Source organism: Vulpes lagopus, chromosome 10, assembly GCF_018345385.1.
Source record: "Vulpes lagopus strain Blue_001 chromosome 10, ASM1834538v1, whole genome shotgun sequence".
NCBI lineage: Eukaryota > Metazoa > Chordata > Mammalia > Carnivora > Canidae > Vulpes > Vulpes lagopus.
Genome location: NC_054833.1, coordinates 101932555 through 101955942, shown reverse-complemented (window position 1 = coordinate 101955942; position 23388 = coordinate 101932555). Strand labels below are relative to the sequence as shown.

The 23388-nt window shown below is 39.2% G+C and overlaps 1 protein-coding gene across 2 annotated transcripts in view; it reads right to left on the bottom strand.

Annotated features, from left to right (window-relative positions):
- Positions 1 to 23388, bottom strand: part of CFDP1 (craniofacial development protein 1) — a 129347-nt gene that overhangs the window by 51602 nt on the left and 54357 nt on the right. The window contains exon 7 of one of the 2 annotated variants that reach the window (XM_041771821.1): positions 7857 to 7883. The exons of the other annotated variant lie outside the window; for it this stretch is intronic. Coding sequence (XP_041627755.1) covers positions 7872 to 7883 — 12 coding nt within the window. The 3' untranslated portion in view covers positions 7857 to 7871. Of the gene's footprint in view, positions 1 to 7856; positions 7884 to 23388 lie in introns of those variants that run through there. 2 annotated transcript variants of the gene reach the window in all.

The following is a 23388-nucleotide window of genomic DNA, read 5'->3' as shown; positions in this document are numbered from 1 at the left end:
TTTAAGTAGAAACAAAAGAAATCCCCTAAAAATAAAAAATAAAACATGAGGGCGCCTGGGTGGCTCAGTTGGTTAAGTGTCCTACTCCTGGTTTTGGTTCAGGTCATGATCTCAGGGTTGTGAGACTGAGTACTGAGTAGGCTCTGTGCTCAGCGTAGAGTTCTGAGCACGTAGAGTTCACTTGGGATTCTTTCTCCCTCTGCTCTCCCTACTCTTAAAAAAGTAAAAAACAAATTAATCTAATATGTATCCAGCTATTCCAAGAGAAACTTGGAAGCAAACAAAAAACTATTCCAAGGGACTTTAGAATTTGATTCTGCATTTTTTTTTTTCAAAAAAAATTTTTTTTTTTTTTTTATGATAGTCACACACACAGAGAGAGAGAGAGAGAGAGAGAGAGAGGGGCAGAGATACAGGCAGAGGGAGAAGCAGGCTCCATGCACCGGGAGCCTGATGTGGAATTCGATCCCGGGTCTCCAGGATCGCGCCCTGGGCCAAAGGCAGGCGCCAAACCGCTGCGCCACCCAGGGATCCCCTGATTCTGCATTTCTAGTGAAAAATACCCCAGGACAAAAAGAACTGCAAAAACAAAACCCAACTTAATCCATTTGTACTAATCACACTTCATGATGGTACTGTTGGTACTGTCACTGAAGTTTTTATTGTATATTGTGAAATGAAGTAAATGGGCATTTATGTGATATTCTATCATTCCTTGTGTTTGATCTCAGTTTAGGAATGTAGAAGCCTCAGACGTAAAATAACTCAAGAGGAACCATCATACTGTTTTCCAGAACTGTTGAATCACTATACCGTACGTTTGAAACTAATATAACACTATATGTTAATCATACTGGAACAAAAAGAGTCCTTTTTAAAATTTTTTAATTAATAAGAGACACAGAGAGAGACAGACAGACAGACACAGGCAGAAACAGGTTCCACGCACAGAGCCTGATGTGGGACTTGATCCCGGGTCTCCAGGATCACACCCTGGACTGAAGGTGGCAGTAAACCGCTAAGCCGCCCAGGCTGCCCCAAAGAAGAGTCTTTTTTTTTTTTTTAAAGATTTTATTTATTTATTCATAGAGACGCAGAGAGAGAGAGAGAGAGAGAGAGAGAGAGAGAGAGAGAGAGGGGCAGAGACACAGGCAGAGGGAGAAGCAGGCACCATGCAGAGAGCCCGACGTGGGACTCGATCCAGGGTCTCCAAGATCACGCGCTGGGCTGCAGGTGGCGCTAAAAAGAAGAGTCTTAAATATGATTTGAAGTAGCAGTATTGTGTTGAGAGTAAGGAAATAAAAACAAAACAAAGTTCTTTGCTCTGTGTACTGAAAAGTCCTTGTGAGAATGACCTACTCAGTAGCAACTCCTTATCCCTAGTTGTGTTGAAATAGTGTTTCCCACTAAAAGGCCCCAGGACTCCTATATTAGATAGTGGATATCAGGTCTGGGGTAAGAAATGTATAAAATAGTCCTGGGATATTTTGTCATACCAGATAATTTGGAAGTGAGGGTCACTATCAAAAGGACTTATAAACTTACTTGAACAAGTACTTATTGACCAAATGAAACAATTTGACAATCAATAATAAGGACAGCAAGGGACTGAGACAGCATCAAATGTTTAACTTCATGAGTTCATAATAAGAAATACTAATTGGCTACTACTGAAACATGTTAGTGAACCAACTCATTTTGAAAATAGGTAAATAAAAAGAAAGAATAAAGCACTTATTCTGTCCTTCCTATATAAATTGGGAACCAAACAGAGGTTTGTACTTAGGGAAGTATAACAGCTAATAAATGAAGAAGGAATGACAGATTTAGATTGTCAGGGCATCTGGATCAGGTGGTGATCCGGGATGCTGGGATCCTAGGACTGAGTCCTGCACTGGGCTCCCTGCAGGGAATTTGCTTCTCCCTCTGCCTATGTCTGCCTCTCTCTGTGTGTCTCTCATGAATAAATAAAAAAAAAAAAAAAAAAAAAAAAGAATTAGATTGTCAAAGCTACAGATCGAATGTTCAGTATCTCCCCAAAATTCACGCTATAATCTAATCACAATGTGATCATATTTGGAAGTGGGGTCTTTGGGTGATATCCTCATAAATGCAACTAATATGCTTAAAAAAGAAACCCTAGAAAACTCCCTCACCCCTTCTGCCACCTAAGGACAATCAAAGGCAAAGAACCAGGAAGCAGGCTCTCACCAGACACCCATCTTGATCATGGTTGGGCTTTCTAGCCTCCAGAACTGAGAAATAAATTTCTGTTGTGGGATCCCTGGGTGGCGCAGCGGTTTGGCGCCTGCCTTTGGCCCGGGGCGCGATCCTGGAGACCCGGGATCGAATCCCACGTCGGGCTCCCGGTGCATGGAGCCTGCTTCTCCCTCTGCCTATGTCTCTGCTTCTCTCTCTCTCACTGTGTGCCTATCATAAATAAATAAAATTAAAAAAAATAAAATAAAAAAAATAAAAATAAATTTCTGTTGTTTATAAACTGCCTAGTCTCTAGTAATCTGTTACATCAACTTGAAGAAACTAAGATAGTCACCACTTTGCAACCACAAATGGATCTAGGATCAATAGCTACTAATATCATAAAAAAAAACCCTAGATATTATGATTCCTACATAGCACTCTGATAGATTTGAAAATAAAAATTATATATATAATCGGAACCTCATCATATCTTTAGATATACCTACCAACTTACAGGAAACAGGTCAAAGGACCACGTTAAATTCTACTATGGGGATATAACCAGCAAAATCTAGGATGTGGGAAAATCCCCAGGACAAACAACTTAGTTTCTTTATCAAATACGTTTCAAGTAAGAGATGGAATGGAAAATTTAAGATTAAAAGGGAACTAAGATATATCAACCAACTGCCAAGCCTAAGCCTTGTTGAATCCTGATTCAAATACACTATAGAAAAATAACCAAACATGAGACAAATCAGATAATTAAAACAATGACTGGATATTTGGCAATATTAAGAAAACAATTATTTTTCAGGTGTGATATGGTAACTGTGGTTATGTTTAAAAAAAGAAAAAAGAAAATATTTATAGGTAAATATTTTTCTTTTAGAAATATATATTAAGGGATCCCTGGGTGGCGCAGTGGTTTGGCGCCTGCCTTTGGCCCAGGGCGCGATCCTGGAGACCCAGGATCGAATCCCACATCAGGCTCCCGGTGCATGGAGCCTGCTTCTCCTTCTGCCTATGTCTCTGCCTCTCTCTCTCTCTCTGTGACTATCATAATTAAATTAAAAAAAAAAAAAGAAATATATATTAAAATATTTATAAGTAAAATTATATTATGGGATTTGCCTCAATATGGTAGGGTTGAGTATTAATATAGATGAAAATAAAACTGGACACTAATGCTTAATTATTGAAGGTGGGTAAAAAAAGAAAAAATAAATGGACCATGATATTAGAGAAATAACACTAAAAAAATTATTTATCAATATTACTAAACCCCTTTTTTTCCAATTTTAAAGTTTTAAATCATTCTACTGAATCTCTGGTCTCTGTCTCTCTCTGGGAACAAAAGAGACTATTCATAATTAAAGTGGAATAATTAACACTTTCTGCTGTAATTACTTTTTTGTGTTTATTATTTTTTTACTTTTTATGTTTAAAAGAAGAATTTCCACAGAAACTACCATAAACATCCATTCTAAGAATCTTAAGTATACAATCATGTCTCCAACAAAATAGTTGTTCACCTGATACCAATATTATAAAATACTTTTTTTTTAAATTTTTAAATTTTTTTTATTTATGATAGTCACAGAGAGAGAGAGAGAGAGAGAGAGAGAGAGAGGCAGAGACACAGGCAGAGGGAGAAGCAGGCTCCATGCACCGGGAGCCCAACATGGGACTCGATCCCGGGTCTCCAGGATTGTGCCCTGGGCCAAAGGCAGGCGCCAAACCGCTGCGCCACCCAGGGATCCCTATAAAAGATTTTTTAAGGTAACACAAAATGAACAGAAAAATAAGCTTGTTTGCTTTAATGAACTAAGTGGTTTTCACTGGGAGATACTAAATATAAAAAAAGTTAAATGTGAATCACAACCTTTATGTAATTCCTGTTTCTCAAGGAATATTTAAAGTCCAGACAACACGAAAGCCATTCTTTTAGAAAACTGACAGGGTAAACGTCCAAGGGAAAATTATCACTTATAACAGGAATGGCAAATATCTAGCAACCATGTATTTGCTTCCTGGCTTTCCTTTCCTTGGAAAAGCATCGTAAGGGGCACCTGGGTGGCTCAGTCAGTTAAGCATCTGATTCTTGATTTCAGCGCAGGATCCTGAGATCGAGTCCTGTGTCAGGCTGCGTGCTGGGCCCTTGCTTAGGATTCTCTCTCTCTGGCCCCCACCCTTGCTCGCTCTCCCTCCTTCCATCTCTCTCTTCCTATAAAGGAAGGAAGGAAGGAAGGAAGGAAGGAAGGAAGGAAGGAAGGGAGGGAGGGAGGGAGAAAAAGCAGCATAAGATAGTGAAAGGATTTTGAGCTTTGTCATCAGACAAACCTGCGTGTGAATCTGGATTCTGCCTCTTACTACTTTGAGCAAATTAACAAGCCTATCTAAACCTGTTTATCTATAATATTAAATAACTATACTATAATGCTCTCCTGAGGCTTGTTGAAGGAACGAGTGCCAAGCCATTATTGCTACCACTACCTGAAGGGTAGCAGAATATCCAGCAGAGTTGGGAGAAAGAAGATTCTGGCCCATAAAGAAATACTGGACTATATGCCTTCCAGATCCACGTCTATGGGAGAAGTAGTATGTGTAAGCCACATACTACAGTGAACTGTGGTGATATGTAAGGAAAGAGCTTATAGGGATGTACACAAGCCAATGATTCTTCTTTTTTTATGTGCTATTATTATTATTTTTTAATTAGCTTTATGTCCAAAATGGGGCTTGAACTCTTGAACCCTGAGATTAAGAGTTGCACGCCCTATTGACTGAGGCCATGCAGGCACCCCTAGCCAAAAGATTCTTAATTTATTTGAGAGGATGCGAGAGAGCACAAGCAGGGGGAGAGGCAAAGGAGAGGGAGAAGCAGAGTCCCCTTGAGCAGTGAGCCCAATGGGGGCTCCATCCTATGACCCTGGGATCATGACTTGAACCAATGGCAAATGCTTAACCAACTGAGCCACCTAAGTGCCCCAGGATTCTTAAAAAACAAACAAACAAACAAACAAACAAACAAAAAACAAAACTATTTGCAAGAAAGAGTATGCATGTACAAGCCCATTGCCGTTGTGGGGAGGGGCAAAGGGAGAGGGAAAGAGTCCTCAAGCAGACTCCCCACTAAGCACAGAGCCCAGTGGAGCCCAACATGGGGCTCAATCCCAGGACCCTGAGATCATGACCTCAGCCAAGATTAAGAGCTGCCTAACCGACTAAGCCACCCAGGTGCCTCCGAATGATTTTTTTTTTTTTAAGATTTTATTTATTTATTCATGAGAGACACAGAGAGAGGCAGAGACACAGATAGAGGGAACAGCAGATTCCCTGTGGGGAGCCATATGTGGAATTCGATCCCAGGACCCCGGGATCACAACCTGAGCCAAAGGCAGATGCTCAACCACTGAGCCACCCAGGTGTCCCCCGAATGATTATGTGGGCTAGAGATGACTGCTTCAGATCAACAATTAAGAATAACTTGTTTCAAAGTTAGCTGTAGAGATACTTCCCTTTCCCATTAGGATTTGAGTCCTTTGAGGACAGAGACTTTTTTCTTTCTTCTCTGTATGCCTAGGACAACACTTTGCCAAAAGTATTCTTACTGCCACACAGTCAAAGGAAGAAGGGAGAGATGGGGGGGAAGGTGGGAAAGAAGATAGTTTCACTTAAGAAGAAAGTAGCAGTTTCTTCCTGCCACCAAAACTGCATTTGCCCATTTGTAGAGGAGGCAGCTGAGGCTCAGGGAGGTCCCACAGGAGGACATGGCCAGATGAGATGCAAAGTCCTGGTCTGCCTGCCTGCAAGGCTCACAGATACAGAGATGCTGAAAAATCTATGACATATCTCCAGGAGAGGTGTCCTCATGAGGATATAAAAGCATGGTAGCCTCAGAGGTCTATTAGTTCAGACAAATGCATTGTGGTTAGGCAAGACATTCACATCAAGGGAAGCTAGATGAAGGGTACAAGGCACTCTGTTTTATCTTTGCAACTCTTCTATAAATCTAAAATTTATTTATGTTCTTAAATATGGTAGGGCAAAAGGAGAAAGTGCAGCTTAAAAATTAGCTGCCTAAACGCGATGGGGTATTCTGGATTGGATCCTGGAACAGCAAAAAAAGGTCATTTGTGGGAAAACTGGAATAAAGTCTAGAGTTTGGTTAACAGTTCTGTCTCACTATTAATCTCTTAATTTTACTAAATGTTCCTTGGTTGTGTAAGATGTTAACATTAGGAGAAGATGAGTGAAAAGTACATTGGAACTCTACATCATTTTAGCAACTTTTCTGAAATAACAATCTACTCAGATTATTCAATTAAAAAATTATTCTAAAATAACTTATTTATTTATTTATTTATTTATGATAGTCACAGAGAGAGAGAGAGAGAGAGGCAGAGACACAGGCAGAGGGAGAAGCAGGCTCCATGCACCGGGAGCCTGACGTGGGATTCGATCTCGGGTCTCCCGGATCACGCCCTGGGCCAAAGGCAGGCGCCAAACCGCTGCGCCACCCAGGGATCCCCTAAAATAACTTTTTTTCAAAGTAAGCTTTATGCCTAATGTGGGGCTTGAATTTCATGACCCTGAGATCAAGAGTCACATGTTCTACCAACTAGGCAAGCCAGGCACCCCTAAAATAACTTTATTTTCTTATTATTTTTAAGGTTTTATTTATTTATTCATGAGAGACAGAGAGAGAGAGAGAGAGAGAGAGAGAGAAAAGCAGGCTCCATGCAGGGAGCCCGATGTGGGACTTGATCCCAGGCCCCCAGGATCACACCCTGAGCTGAAGGCAGGCGCTAAGCTGCTGAGCCACTTGGGCTTCCCAGATTGGCAGAATATTAATGAATGTAGCTTGTTAATGAAATTAACCAACATTATATCTATATAACTCAGTACACTAGTATTTTCTAAGTGACTAATGCATGGTGTTATAAATCATGCAGATTGATTTAAAAAGTTCATTCAAAGTACAAGAGAAACCAAAGATTTTGATATAATAGTACAAATAGTTTATTGATGTGGTCTCAGATCCTATTTTGCCATCAAGCTTTAAGAAACTACCACCATTAGGGACACCTAGGTGGCACAGTTGATTAAGCGTACAACTCTTGGTTTTGGCTCAGGTTGTGATCTTAAGGTTGTGAAATCAAACCCTGCTCTGGGCTCCATACTCATGCAGAGTAGGCCTGAGATTCTCTCTCCCTCTCCCTCTGCCCCTACCCCACCCCCACATGCATGCACTCTCTCTCAAATAAATACATCTTTTTTTTTTTTTTAAGATTTTATTTTTTTATTCATGAAAGACACACAGAGAGAGGCAGAGACACAGACAGAGGGAGAAGCAGGCTCCCTGCAAGGAGCTGATGCGGGACTAGATCCTGACTTGGGGATCACGCCCCAAGCCAAATGTAGATGCGCTCAACCACTGAGCCACCCAGGCATCCCTCAAATAAATACATCTTAAAACTACCACCATTCATATTTTGGTGTAGTATCACAGAGTGATGTCCAAAATTATCTAAACAACTATCAGAATACTCCTTCTGCAACTACATACCTGGGTGAGGCTAGATTTTTTTTCACACAATTCAACCAAAATAACATATCAAAACAGATTGAATAGAGAAGCAGATCTGAGATCCAGCTGTTTTCTCTTAAGCTTGACCCTGAAAATATAAAAAACCACAATATGGCAGCCCCTTTCAACTAGTTTTGATTTCTGTGGTTTTAGTTACCCACAGCCAATCAGAGTCTAGCAACAGATCACCCTCCTCCTGCCCCAAAGCGAGGTCAATAGCAACCTGACACATCACAACACCTACATCATTCTGCTCACTTCTTCTCATCACATAGGCATTTTATCATCTCATATCATCACAAGAAGAAGGGAGGAACAATATAATAAGATAGTCTGGCAGAGAAACCACATTCATATAACTTTTATTACAGTGTATTGTTGTAATTGTTCTATTACTAGTTATTGTTCTTAATCTCTTACTGTGCCTAATTTATAAACTCAATTTTATCGTAGCTATGTTATGTAAAGGAAAAAACATGGTAAGTAGAGGGTTTTGGGCTTTCAGGTATCTACTGGGTATCTTGGACCCCCACAGATATAGGGGACTGCTGTACTACTCTCCTCACTAACTTATATTAACATGTAATAGGTTTATTATGATTTCAAAATGAATCAATAAATATTCCAAACTGCTCTCAATTTTAGACGCTACCTCATCTGTTATGACTCTTTTCTTATTGCAGGTAAGTTAAGATTTTGTTTATTTTCTAGATTCTACCCTGCAATAATCATATCTTTGTTACCTAAAAAAAAAAAGTTCTTAGTTTTAATTTATTATACTACAAACGACAGTTATAACCCACTCAATAATTTTAAGAGTTGCAAAAAGTCTGAGAATAGTTGGGTCATGTGCACACAAGCTTCTTTTCTGCAACTGGGGAAGAAAGGTCAGATTCTTATTAAGAGAATAACTCATACCACTGGCCCCAAACTAGCAAAGCTCTGCAAAGCTGATATGCAGTGAAGTGGATCAAGTTCTGATTGTTAGTGTGTACACTTATTCTTATTCTTAAATAGAGAGAGAGAGAGAGAGAGAGAGAAGGAGACAAAATAACAACAAAACTACCAAAATCTCATGCCCTGGGTTTGGAAAAACATTAAGGCAATCTATCCTGAGACTTCATGCTTCTGTGGCCTGTATGCAGTTTCACGGACCATCACCACCTCTTCCTAGCACTAATGGAGGTGGTCACTTTCTGTCAGATTTTCCTATCTCCTTCTCCAGGGATAAGAGCCCAAAGCAAATCTGGAGACATAGTCAGGACCAGTAAAAATAATTGGTTTTGGGGCACCTGGCTGGCTTAGTCAGTGGAGCATGCCAACTCTTGATCTCAGGGTCCTGAGTTCAAGCATCACGTTGGGCATGGAGCCTACTTAAAAAAGAGAAACAAAAACAATACAACTGGTTTAAATTCAGAACAGAGGGATAACAACCTCTGGCCCAAAAGGGATGTGCTTTGCTGTCTACTTGACCAAAGTCAGTTTCTCTGAGTGCCAGTGTTTCGTAAGTACCATATAAAGTTTTCAATGTTTTGTTTATTGTGCTATCAATATCAAACCAAACCTCACATTTGCATTGTTAATGGCTACTCTCCAAAGAAAACTGAAAACAATCTCCTGAGAGACGAGTAGTTTCTACTTGGCTAAGGCTTGTATACTTTCTATCTTTTCAAATGTTCATCTCACAACAGAGCTTGGAATACCTGTTTTGTGACTTACCCATACATACTTCTTACCACACATCAGATAAAAGATAGCTTCTAGAAGGACACTGTTTGAGAAACTAAACACACAGGTCCTTATTCTACAATACAACTTTATTTCTTGGGGACTTTGGAAAGTTGGAAGGCAGAGAAGAACTAGAGGAGTCTCCAAAGAGAATAATGGATCTAAATCAGCCTCAACCCCTGACTGGATGTTGAGTCAGACAGCTGGGTGGGGGATAAAGTTCCTTGGAGCCAAAGTAGTGGGATAAATTCTAAATCCTGGCATTAGATAAATAAGAGAAGCCTGAGGGGAAACAGAGCTGAAAAAATTTCTATGGTAAAGAAAGCATAAACCATTTTTCTTTTAAGATCAATTTACACATGTAGAGTTAGTTATACCCACCTACTCATTCCACCAATAATGTGAACAAATATGGTTGTGTCTAAGTGGGGTCCATGTAATTCTTATCAGTTACCAAGGTGTCACCAAGGCAGGGCCTCAAGGCTACTGGATGATCTTGTCTATTACGATTTGAATGAAATTGGTTTGATTATCTTATACCTAGGGAAAACATGCATCCTCCCACTCTCTTCTGGATATTCTTAGGATCTTTCATTTATTAGTTGCTTCTCTCTTCAATTCTTTTGGTCCATGTGGAATTTATAATCTCTGTCACTCTTCTTTAGCACACACTGTCTATATACACAATGTTCTACGTGTTGGGGCCCTATAATGGATTCCAACTCAATTCTGCCACCAATGCAAAGCTGTAGGCCATTTTAAACCTTTGCAGAAGGTTTCAGGATGCTGGGGTCCAACAGGAGAGGTGGGCATGGAGGAGGAGAGAAATCTCAACCCAGCAAAGTAAATGACTTTTGTAAGAGAATTAACCATCTCTCTTTTTGAGAATCCCTGGGAACTTCTCACCAGCTATCTGTTTGCTGAAGGTCCTGAATGGTCAAGAACCATGATCTAAGAAAAGTTAAGACCTACTTTATATTTAGATGAACATCAAAGCACAATCTAACTGCAGATTAAATCACTATCTCTCCACAAGATAATCTAGTTAGGAATATGGAATCGGGATATGCAAATTAAAATTACAGGACATACTATTTCACACCCAAGAGACTGGCAACACTGAGTGCGCCAAGGACCAGAGCAACAGGAACTCTCACTTACTGCTAAACTGATTAACTACTTTGAAAAACAAATCGCCACAATCTTTTTCTTTTCTTTTTTTTAAAAAAATTTTTTTTTTAATTTAATTATGATAGTCACAGAGAGAGAGAGAGAGAGAGAGGCAGAGACACAGGCAGAGGGAGAAGCAGGCTCCACGCACCGGGAGCCCGATGTGGGATTCGATCCCGGGTCTCCAGGATCGCGCCCCGGGCCAAAGGCAGGCGCCAAACCGCTGCGCCACCCAGGGATCCCTCTTTTTCTTTTTTTAAAGATTTTATTTTTAAGCAATCTCTTCATCCATCATAGGGCTCAAATCTACAACTCAGAGATCAAGAGTCGCATGCTCTACCAGCTGAGCCAGCCAGGTGCCCCCAAATCACCATAATTTTCTTAGGTTCACATTTAAACATATTTTGTTCCCAGCAAATTCATTCTCAGAGCAATTTTTCTTTCTTTCTTTCTTTCTTTCTTTCTTTCTTTCTTTCTTTCTTTCTTTAAGATTTTATTTATTTATTTATGAGAGGCACAAAGAGAGAGAGAGAGAGAGAGAGAGAGAGAGAGAGAGAGGCAGAGACACAAGCAGAGGGAGAAGCAGGCTCCATGCAGGGAGCCCAATATGGGACTCAATCTTGGGTCTCCAGGATCATGCCCTGGGCTGAAGGCAGCACAAAACCACTGGCCACCGGAGCTGCCCTTAGAGCAATTTTTCAAACTGATTTTTGTAACCCAGTGGATCACTAATCAATTTAGTATGTCACAACCAGTATTTTATTTTAATGAAAGAGAATAAAATAGAATGTTATATTTTCACCTCACTAGAGACAAGTATTACAGTTTATCTTACTATACTAGTAAAATTTTTGTTTCAGTAGTGTGTGTAAATTAGTGTGTGCATGTGCACTGAGGTCACAATGAAAATGATTTCTTAATATAGGCTCATGGTTAAAAACATTTCCCAGGACAGTGACCTGGGCAAGCCCTTATGCATGTACACAAGGAAACATGTATGAGAATGTTCACAAGAGTTTTTTTCCAAAAGCAAAAAAACTGGAAACAATGTAAAAAAAAAAAGTAAGAATTGTGGCATATTCATACAATGGAAAATATAGCAGTGAAGATGAGTGATCCGTGCATCAACATGGATCTCAAAATAATGTTAAGTAAAAAAAAAAGGGAAAAATACATATCGTATGACAGCATTTACTTCAAGTTTAAAAAGAAAGGAAAACTAATAATGATTGTTTAGAGGCACTAATACAAGTGATTAAAAACTATAAAGAAAAATAAGAGAATAACAAAAACAAAAATTAAGATGATGGTTATTCACCTCTCCAGAATGGAAAGGGGATGCAATATAAAGGATTCACAGGGAACTTCTGAAGTTGAGTAACAAACTCTTTCTTAAACTGGGTTGTGAACGTAAGGGTATATATTTTGTGTATATCTCTTATAGGCACGTTACACATTCTTTGTACATAGGCAAGTATCTTCTAATGAAGTATTCATTATGAGAATTATATCCAATACTTCATTAGAAGATACTTTATTAGAACAAACCTGTCACTAAAATTAGTTTAATGGCAACAGTTTTCAAGGACTTTTGCTGGTGAACAACACTCATGACCTCCCTTGAATCCAGATTTGACTTCTAATATTATTCCCTACTAAAAAGGAATCAGGATTCCTGGGATGAGAGGTGATTCCAGGTCTTCGGGAAAAAAAAAAAAATCAAGATTGTTCTGGCACCTTCTAGCACTGCCAGAAAGCAAGAATACTTAAATCTGCCCAAATCATGCGGAAAGAACAAAGGGATTGGCTTAAAGACAAAAGCTTTTAGGCCAAGAGACAGCTACAGCAAAAAAAGAAAACAGCCATGGTTAATTGAAACAAACTAATTTTGTAAAAGTAATTGAGCATCACAAATGGGATGTCCAGAGGGTCTAAAAAGGGTTTTTGTATATGGCAAGAAAACAGGAGCTCTCTTTCTCCATCTCAGTAATGCCAAAAGAGAACATAAAGTAAAGACAAAAACAGCAAATATGACAATAACTTTTCTATAGCAGATTAAAATTCCCTCCATCCGACTTTTCCATTAGCTGCAAAAAATCGAGATAATTGGAAATTAGCACCAGTTTACCCACAAACCAAACAGTAATAAGTTGTATATTTTATCTGCTAAAGTGTTTAAAAGAACAAGCCATATTAATGTTTAATATTTAAACATTAATTTTCAGTAAACAAATTAAATATTAAACAAACTACAGATGTGATATAGGTAAATGTTTAAAAGTTGTATATAAGGGGGGGCCTAGGTGGCTTAGTTGGTTGGGCACCTGACTCTTGATTTCAGCTCAGGTCATGATCTCAGGGTGGTGAGATCAAAGCCCCTAATCAGGTTCTGTGACTCAGCAGGAAGTCTGCTTGGGATTCAAATGCAAAGTATTCAATGAAATTCTTCTCTCTCAGAGGTACTTTTACTAGCATCAAAGACTTGCATGTTCCTACAGCATACGACCTATACAGATTAGGTGATGAGAGTCACACAGGACAGTTCTGGGTCACTACTGTCTTGTCCTGTTGCCCCACTTATCTGTCCTAAAGGTTTCAAAGCAAAAATGTCCTCAGACCAGAAACTGTATCTCCACACAGACCAATGGTTTGTTCCTGTAGTCTAAGACGGGGCCAGGGTGCAGCTTTAGGAGTGCTGAGGTCAACACTGTGTTGAAAGACCAGCAAAGTAGAAATTAAAATAGAGCACACTGCTCTGATAAACAGTCAAACTCAAACTCTTGTCATCCTTCCAGACAAGGCAACCCTACCTGCTGGATTCTCCTGGACCCTCTCAACTTTTTAACTTTATATTCCTTAATGTATTAACTTGTTTAACATTAACATTTATTAACATTTAACTTATTTTTTATACTATTGTAATACCGTTCTGGTATATAAATCTGCAAATAAAAAAACCATGTAGCACAATAATAAAGCTAATCTCAATATACAACACAAGTTGTGAGCTCAAGCACCTTCCACAAGAGTACTCTCTGCTCTTCATTGCTACTCAAGAAGGAAAAGAATTGCTTCACTATGAAACTGTAGTTCACTGTGGGCCCTACTAATGAACGCAAACCTTCTGCTCCATGGATTGTTTTATTTATTTTATTTTATTATTATTTTTTTTATTTAGTCATGAGAGATACAGAGAGAGGTAGAGATGTAGTCAGAGAGAGAAACAGGCTCCCCTCAGAGAGCCAGATGTAGGACTAGATCCCAGGACCCCAACATCACATCCTGAGCTGAAGGCAGACGCTCAACAACTGAACCTCACCCAGGTGCCCCTGTATGGATTATTATTTTTTTTTAAGATTTTACTTATTTATTCATGAGAGACACAGAGAGGCAGAGACATAGGCAGAGGGAGAAGCAGGCTAGGCTCCCTGCGAGGAGTCCAATGTGGGACTCGATCCCAGGACCCCAGGATCATGCCCTGAGCCAAAGGCAGATAGATGCTCAACCACTGAGCCACCCATGCGTCCCTATCCATGGATTGTTTTAAAGAGAAAACACATGGTATTACATGGAGCCATAGGCAAGGGCAGGGGCCTCCGAGTGGATCTCAACAACTGTAAGTAAGAGCTATAGCGGAGGTCTGCTGCTGTGACAGGGGGAGATCTTGTGGCAATGGAGAGTCTTGGACCCCTACAAGCAAACCACTGGCTCCGAAATCCAGGTGTTTGCCTCTAACTGCCCTGGTGGTGGATGAGCTGAGAAACTGAGTGAACAAACCACCACAAGGAAACAGATGACACATTTGGCCAACTTCATCCAAGTCTAAAATGTTTTGGTTGTTGTTTTTTAAGTAGGCTCCACACCCAGCGTACAGCCTAATGTTGGGCATGAACTCACAACCCTGAGATCAAGACCTGAGCTGAGATCAAGAGCTGGTCACTTAATCAACTGAGCCACCCAAATGCCCCAGGCACAAAATGTTTTGGTATAATACTCTTTACCCTGGCACTAGAGTCAGGTTTGGGACAAATCCAAATGGGGTCTTTTTTTCTTTTAAAATTTATTTTAGGGGATCCCTGGGTGGCGCAGCAGTTTGGCGCCTGCCTTTGGCCCAGGGAGTGATCCTGGAGACCCGGGATCGAATCCCATGTCGGGCTTCCGGTGCATGGAGCCTGCTTCTCCCTCTGCCTTGTATCTCTGCCTCTCTCTCTCTGTGACTATCATAAATAAATTTTAAAAAATTAAAAAAAAATTTATTTTATTTAGAGAAAGATATAACAAAAGAATGAGAAGGAAATCTTTAAACAGCAAGATGATGTCATGTACAAAAGTCTGAACACCAAAGAACCATTCTGTGGCCCCCTCTTCTGACACATGCTTCACCTTCTAAACTGCTTATAAAGACTTATTGCTCATCTCGTGTGACTAGGGAACTGCAACAGACGCAGAAAGCTGTTCCCCCACGCAAAAATGGTATTTAGGCACCTTAGCTATCTTCTGGCTACTGCCTAGAACTGCTCAGTGCTGACAAATGGGAAACTGGCGTGAGCACCCAAAGATCCTCACTTGTTCATTTAGTAACTCGGTCCTGACATACTACTATGAATCGAGTACTAGACTGAGAATAGTGTACAAATGGCCTTGCTCCATGCCCTCAGGGAGCTAATAGTCCAGTGGGGGAGAGGAGAGGTAAAAAAATAAGATATAGGGCAGCCTGGGTGGCTCAGTGGTTTACTGCCGCCTTCAGCCTAGGGTGTGATCCTGGAGACCCAAGATTGAGTCCCATATTGGGCTCCCTGCATGGAGCCTGCTTCTCCCTCTGCTTGTGTCTCTGCCTCTCTCTCTCTCTCTTTGTGCCTCTCATAAATAAATAAATAAAATCTTAAAAAAAAAAAAAAGATATACATGACAATCCCTGGAATTAAATGTGGAGCTGAGTGCCACAGAAAAACAAAGAGGGGCTCTGAGAGAGGATGACAGCTGGAACCAAGCAGACAGGAGAGGTTATCTCCTGAGGCTCTTCTTCCCTCTGACTACATGTATGTAAAAGGTCATTTTAAAAATCTACTACTTCAAGCACCTTCCTACCAAAAGGAACATATAAGCATTATTTAATAATTTCACCTTTAAAAATGCAAAATAAGTACAAGACCAAACGCAAAAGATATTTGAAAATAACCTTCCCTTCTCTCCTCTGTCTTCGGCTACCAAATTCCTCTGCCCCTGAGACAAATACTACTTGAGTCTCTTTCTGGAGAACTTGCAGTTCCTAAAGTGTGCCCTGGGATGCCTGAGATTTTTCAGGCAATTGAAAAGGTTAAAAGTAATTTCATGGCACCACTAAGATATTATCTGGCTTTTTCTCTTTCATTCTCATATAGCATCCAGTAGAGTATTTCAGAGATTACATGATAGGCAATGCTACCAACAGGGACAGCTGACGGAACATGTGAAGCAAGTATGGAAATGTGGCTATCTTCTATTAAGACATATTAAAGAAATTTGTATAAATGTAAAACAATTCCACTCTTCTCACGGAATTCCTTTTTGTTTTGGAAAATACATTTACATTTCATAAAGATGCTATTTATACTAATAGGTACTGAGTTTATTACTATTTGAAACAAATACTTTATATTTCTTAGTTTTAATTTCTAATACAGTAAATTCCAATAGATATCAAAAGCTCTTTGAAGTCCTCAATTATTTGTATGAATGTAGAGAAGTCCTAAACCAAAGAGCTTGAGAACCATTAATGCAACTAAGCATTTATAAATGCTTATCAGTTGTTCATTTTTAACTCTAGGAAATACTGGTCATCTACTGCATTCTGGTGAATGTTTTGAGTGTATTTTAAGTAGCTGAGTGATGAAAAGGCAACCAATAACTTCTTCGTGGCTATAATGTATTGTTGGTTATTTGCCCACCAACACAATACAAATTTTATCATGATGAAAGGCTAGTTGTTTTTCCACACCATTTCAAACATTTAGTGTATTAATTTGTAGTTACTGTAAGCCTAAAAAGAGCTTACAAATCAGAAAGTAATTATAAAGTACATGTGATATCTAAAGTTGAATGGCAAGGTTAAATTCATAACTGTGGTAGGAGAGTAGAGAAAGAAGCTATTTTTTTTTTTTTTTTTTATGACAGTCACACAGAGAGAGAGAGAGAGGCAGAGACACAGGCAGAGAGAGAAGCAGGCTCCATGCACCGGGAGCCCGATGTGGGATTCGATCCCGGGTCTCCAGGATCACGCCCTGGGCCAAAGGCAGGCGCCAAACCGCTGCGCCACCCAGGGATCCCAAAAGAAGCTATTTTTAAATGGAATAACACAATAATGACGGAGTGGCTTTTTTGAACTAACTGTTTCAGATACAGGTAACAATTATAAACTCTGGACAAAACATAAAAAACCAGTTACATGAAGGCACCAGAGAGCAACCAATATCAGACAAGAAGAAGGAAAATGACCCTGAGAGCCAAATGACAGCATGCTGCCTGCAGGCACCTGCCAGTCCCTGTGACATGGAGTGGCTAGAAATCAAGCAGAAAGCTGCATTTTCATGGCTTGAAGAGATAGTACTGAGTTTGGGTGTCAGAGCAGCTGGAAAATAAGGGGGGAACCCCAATTTAATGAAAAGATATATTATCCATACCCAGTTAAAAAATGGCAAAAAAAAGTTTAAGATATCTCATCAAAGGAGGTATGTAAGGATCCCTGGGTGGTGCAGCGGTTTAGCGCCTGCCTTTGGCCCAGGGCGCGATCCTGGAGACCCGGGATCGCATCCCACGTCGGGCTCCCGGTGCATGGAGCCTGCTTCTCTCTCTGCCTATGTCTCTGCCTCTCTCTCTTTCTCTCTGTGTGACTATCATAAAAAAAAAAAAAAAAAAAAAAAAAAGGAGGTATGTAACTGGCTAGTGAAACAAGAGAAGATGCTCAACGTCATTAGTCATTAGGAAGTGCAAATGAAATAGAATGAGGTACCAATACATACCCACTAGATCAAAGAGAGTTACAATAATAATACCAGGTGTTGGTAAAGAAGTGAAGAAATGGGAACCCCCTTCTACTGATGATATGGATGTAATATGATGCAGCCAATTTGGAAAACAACTTGGCAATTTCTTTAAACAAATTTACCATACCACCCAGCAATTACACTCCTAGGTATCAACCCAAGAGAAATGACAACACATGTCCATGCAAAGACTTGTAACATGAATGTTCATTGCAGCATGATTCATAATAGCCAAAAGGTAGAAATGATCTAAATGAAGAGGAACAAAATATTGTTTATCCTTATAAAAGAACATTAGTCAGCTATAAAAAGAAAGAACTACTGATAGATCCTTATACCATGGATAAACCTCAAAAACATGACACCAAATAATAGAAGGCAAACATTAAAACACTAAAGACATGAAAAGTGTGACTCTAGTACAGGAAATTTCTAGAAAAGGAAAAGCTACAGGGACAGGGAGCAAACCTGTGTTGCCAGGGACTAAAGCCGGAGCAGAAACTGACTATAAATGAGTAAGAGGGAGCTTTTTAGGAGTTGAACGTGTCCTAATACCGAATTATACATGATGAAGGTCTCAACTCTAAACAATTTACTAAAAATCATTAAGCTGTAGGGGTGCCTGGGTAGTGCAGTCGGTTAAGCATTCAACTCTTGGTTTCAGTTCAGGTTGTGATTTCAGGGTCGTGGGATGGAGCTCCATGTCGGGCTCTGTGCTCAGTGAGCAGATTCTGCCTGAGTTTCTCTCTCCCTCTGCCCCTCCCCACTCCCCCGTGCTGGCTTGTTCTCTCTCCCTAAAATAAGTAAAAGTTTATTTTTTTAAAAAAGATTTTATTTATTTATTCATGAGAGATACAGAGAGAGAAAGAGAGAGGCAGAGACAGAGGCAGAGGGAGAAGCAGACTCCACACAGGGAGCTGGATGTGGGACTTGATCCCGGGTCTCCAGGATCATGTCCTGAGCCAAAGGTAAGCGCTAAACTGCTGAGCCAGCCAGGCTGCCCTAAAAAATAAGTCTTAAAAAAAAAAAAAAAAAAACTATATACTTACATTGGGTGAATTTTATGGTACAATTAAAAAAGCTGTTAAAAAAATTGCTAGGAGACAGGGGCAGGGGAGAGGAGGTCCAATGAGACTTCAAAGACTCGAGTCAAATTTAATTTGCAGACTTGTTTGTGTCCTTCTTTGAGCAAATCAACAGTTAAAAATAAAACCCTTATGATAGAATTAAGGAATTATGAACAGCAAATGAATACTTGAAGATCTCAAGAAACTGGTGCTATCTTTCAGATGTAATAATGGTAACTGTGTCTAAAAGAATACTTCCTTTTTAGAGATACAAATTAAAATATTTACAGATAAAAAGACATGGTGTTAAAAGTTTTGCTTCAAAATGCTTGGTGGGGATTTTGGTGGAGTGGATGGGGTGATCACAGGAGATACAGATGAGAACTGGGCTGGTAAGTGTGGAAGTTGGGTGATGTGTATATCAAGATTCATACTATTTTCTCCATGTCTGGACTTTTCCATAGTAAAAAAATAAAAAGGAGACAATACATCTACCTCACAGATTTATTCTGAATATTCAATTTGATAATATATATGAAGGGTTTAACATAAAACACAATTGGCAAAATATTGGTAACTGCTGAAGTCTGATCATAGGTATAGGGATTATATTTTCCTCTTTTGTGTATGCTTGAAGTTTTCCATAATAAAAAATATTTTTTTTAAAAAAAAAGGAGCCGGCAGGGGGCGCCTCGGTGGTTCCGATGGTGAAAGATCTGCCTTCAGCTTAGGTCATGATATGAGAGTCCTGGGATCAAGCCTCATGTCAGGCTCCTTGTTCAGTGGGGAGTCTGCTTCTCCCTCTGCTTCGCCTCTCTGCTCGTGCTCGCTCTTTCTCAAATGAAAAAATAAATCTTTAAAAAAGAAAAAAAAAGGAGTCTGAGATCTAGATGTTTCACTGCCATCAGCACTTTCATTTTTCAATAATTTAAACAAAATAAGAAAAAATGGAGTAAAATATTCCAATACTTGCACTATCAGGTCTTGCTTTACAAAGACCAAGACACTTATGTGGCTAATGTATCAAATTTAAGGTTTGGGCAAAATAGGTAGATCAGAAATATAAATTAAAAAAAAATATATAGGGCAGCCCGGGTGGCTCAGGGGTTTAGCGCCGCCTTCAGCCCAGGGCATGACCCTGGAGACCCGGGATCGAGTCCCGCGTTGGGCTCCCTACGTGGAGCCTGCTTCTCCCTCAGCCTGTGTCTCTGCCTCTCTTTCTCTGTCTCTCATGAATAAATAAAATCTAATAAATAAATAAATAAATAAATAAATAAATAAATAAAATATGTATGATGTAAATAAAAAATGAGTTGCTCAAAAGTCAAAAGTAAATATAGTTCTCCTTCATAGTTTTTTTAAAAAAAGATTTTATTTATTTATTCATGAGAGAGACACAGAGAGAGAAAGGCAGAGACACAGGCAGAGGGAGAAGCAGGCTCCATGCAGGGAGCCTAACGCGGGACTCCTCTCAGGTCTCCAGGATCACGCCCTGGGCTGAAGGTGGCGCTAAACTGCTGAGCTACCCAGGCATCCCTCCTTCATAGTTTTTAAAGGTAAATGAGACTGATTTCATTAGGCACGGGGAATTTTTTTTTTTAACTGGGGGAATAATAATAACAATAATAAAAGAATTAAGACACATATTGCTATGTAGGTTAGCTAGATGTGGGCTTCTGCTTTACTCTATAAATTTTGACTCCTAGCTTTGCAGTGAGTAGCTGACTATTCTGCAATCACCTAAACACAGACTACTGCTAGAAACATTATGTCCCAACTTGTTTCCTCTGATGAAACTGGAAAAGCAATGATTGCAAAGTGTCCACCAGATATGAAGGGGATTAAGAGGGGGAAATAGAATCAGTCTGTTTTCTATGCTAAGGCAATCTATTCTCTATGTATTATTTAGAGTCTCAAGAACTGGTTAAGAAGCCAAATCAGAGTTTCCAAACTGGCCTGCTTTTCTTTGACCACACATTGTTTTTCTTAAAACAGGAAAAAAAAATTCACACACAAATTCACATAAAATCCAGATCCCCAACATCTCTTAAAAAACTGTAAGATCTCATAATGTTTCATGCTCCAAGAGCTGACTGGTTGATAATGGAGTTTGAGACTCCTGTCCTAGAATAATATAGACAGACATAGACAGGATGCTCCCTGCTCTTGTTTCAATCAGGTAGAATTAATTCAACCGTAATGAATGTGACAGTGCTGTATGTGTGTCAGAGGTTCCTCTTAAATTTTTTAAATTAAATTTTAAGTACAATCTATTTCCCCAATGTGGGGCTCGAACTCACAACCCCAAGTTTAAGAGTAGCAGGTTTTAGTGACAGCCAAGTGTCTCCCTTTAAAAAAAATTTTAAAATCTCCATTTAATGCTATATATTCTGGCACTCAGACACAGTCCATCTTATATTTTGGGAGGCTTCATGTAATAAATGTATCTTTAATATGAGGATTATATCAAACACTTCATATGTTCCTTGGGAGCCTTTAATTGGCACTAGACTCAAAGAAACAGTCCATAAATCTTATTAGACAACAATGAAGATCAGTTTGTAGAAATCAACTCATTTGCTAAAGGACTTGCCCACCCCCTCCCCCAAATAAATAAATAAATTAATTAAATAAAGGACTTGCCCAAAACAAAATTCAAGACAGGGCTTGCTTAGTTTGTTTATTCATTTATCAAATATGTCCTATATGAGCATATACTGTACCAAGTTAAAAAAAAAGGGGGGGGGCACATTTTAGAACTGTAAAAAAAAAGAAGCTAAATAATCACATAGGCTTCACTGCAGTGTTAATCAAGGTTTTTCAACCTGGGCACTGATCTATCAAACTGGACAGTTATTTCTTGTGGGAGGCTATCCTTTATAATATTGCAGGATGTTTAGCAGCATCATTGGCTTCTAACCCCTAGATGCCAGTAGTACCCTTGCCTCCCCTGTATCTAGCCCAGATTATGATAGCCACAAATATCTGCAGACACTGCCAAATGTTCTCTGAGACAGGCTACAAATTAAAACATCTTAAATAGTATCACTAGAAACATATACAACTTCATAATTAGTGATTTCTGTGTGTGTATATATATATGTATAAAATGATCAAATATCAGCTAATTAATGATATCCTAAGTAAATGAAACTGAGGACTTAAAAAAATTGTGATACCAGAACAAACTAATAAACTTAAAAGATTTCTACAAACACAAATGAATTTTTTTAAGGTTAATATCTTCATAAATCCTATGGTTAGAAAAAAAAAATCCTATGGTTAGGCTTCCCCTGTAGCTAAGTTTTTATTCTCAAGCTCTTTTCCAAAAATGCGTTTATATAGTCCAACACATACAAACATTAATATAGCCTAACATTCACAGGAAGAACCGATTTCTGAGTCTCTCTCCTCAGATGTTATCTTTTGTTGTTGTTTTTAAGATTTTACTTATTTATTCATCAGAGAAACAGAGAGAGAGTTGGAGACACAGGCAGAGGGAGAAACCAGGAGCCTATATGGGACTCGATCCCAGGACTCCAGGACCACGACCCAAGCCAAAGGCAGATGCTCAACTACTGAGCCACCCAGGAACCCCAGGTGTTTCTTTATACATTAGGATAAACAGAGGAAAGAACAGTCAGTGAAATTTCTGCCAGAAAGCGTTCTCTTCTAATTCAAAGTTTTCACTTAGAAGGAAGAGGCTGTAAATATTGGTTAAACCTACACAGTTTTTTCAACTAATTTAGTTTTACGTATTTGTTAACTCTACCTATTTTTCCTAATCATTTTTAATTTCCTCGTCCAAATAGTAACTAATAAGTGAAGATTAACGTTTTTATTTAAGAAGGGGTAAAAGGGGTCAAAAACTAATTTTTATTGAGACGTTCTGTGCCATCATCTGTATCATGATACTTTATCTCATTTCATTCTCAAAACAGCTCTATGAGGTAGGAATGATCCCTATTTTACAGCTTGAAGAATTACATGAAGCTAAGGTCTGAAAAAGGCAGGACTATCCAAGTAAAGAGCACATATAATTATACTGTACCTACTTCCAAAGAAGGAGCCAAGAGTAACATTAGTAACAGCTTTCTCTTCTCTTTACCGGTAAAATATCAGAGGCTCAAAATAGTTACAAGAGGGGTCTTAATCTGAAGAGTCTGACAAAGAGCTCAGAATCTCTAAATAAATAAAAATTATATGATATTTCATATCTTTTCACAAATAACAACACTGGGCAGCAAGAATACACCCACGATTTCAAGACTCCAGTCAGGAGTGCTGAGTCAGTAAGATGTCAACTTCTGCCAAAGGATCCAGATTAGTGACACTGTCAGGTTCTCAAAGGAAGCAATATATAGTTGCCTAGAAAAATGGTTCCAAAACTCAATCAGAACTAGAAATGTTTAAAAACTCAAGACTAGGCTCAGTGTATCAATATCTCGTTCATGAAAACCTATGAGAGGTACTCTAGTTAGGCCTTAACTCAGTTTAAGGTCTAGAAGTCAGTCTGCTGTTTACGAGAGACTGCTCACTTTTTCTCCTGGCACCCATTTCCCACGTATTTAAAAGAACACACACACACACACACACACACACACAC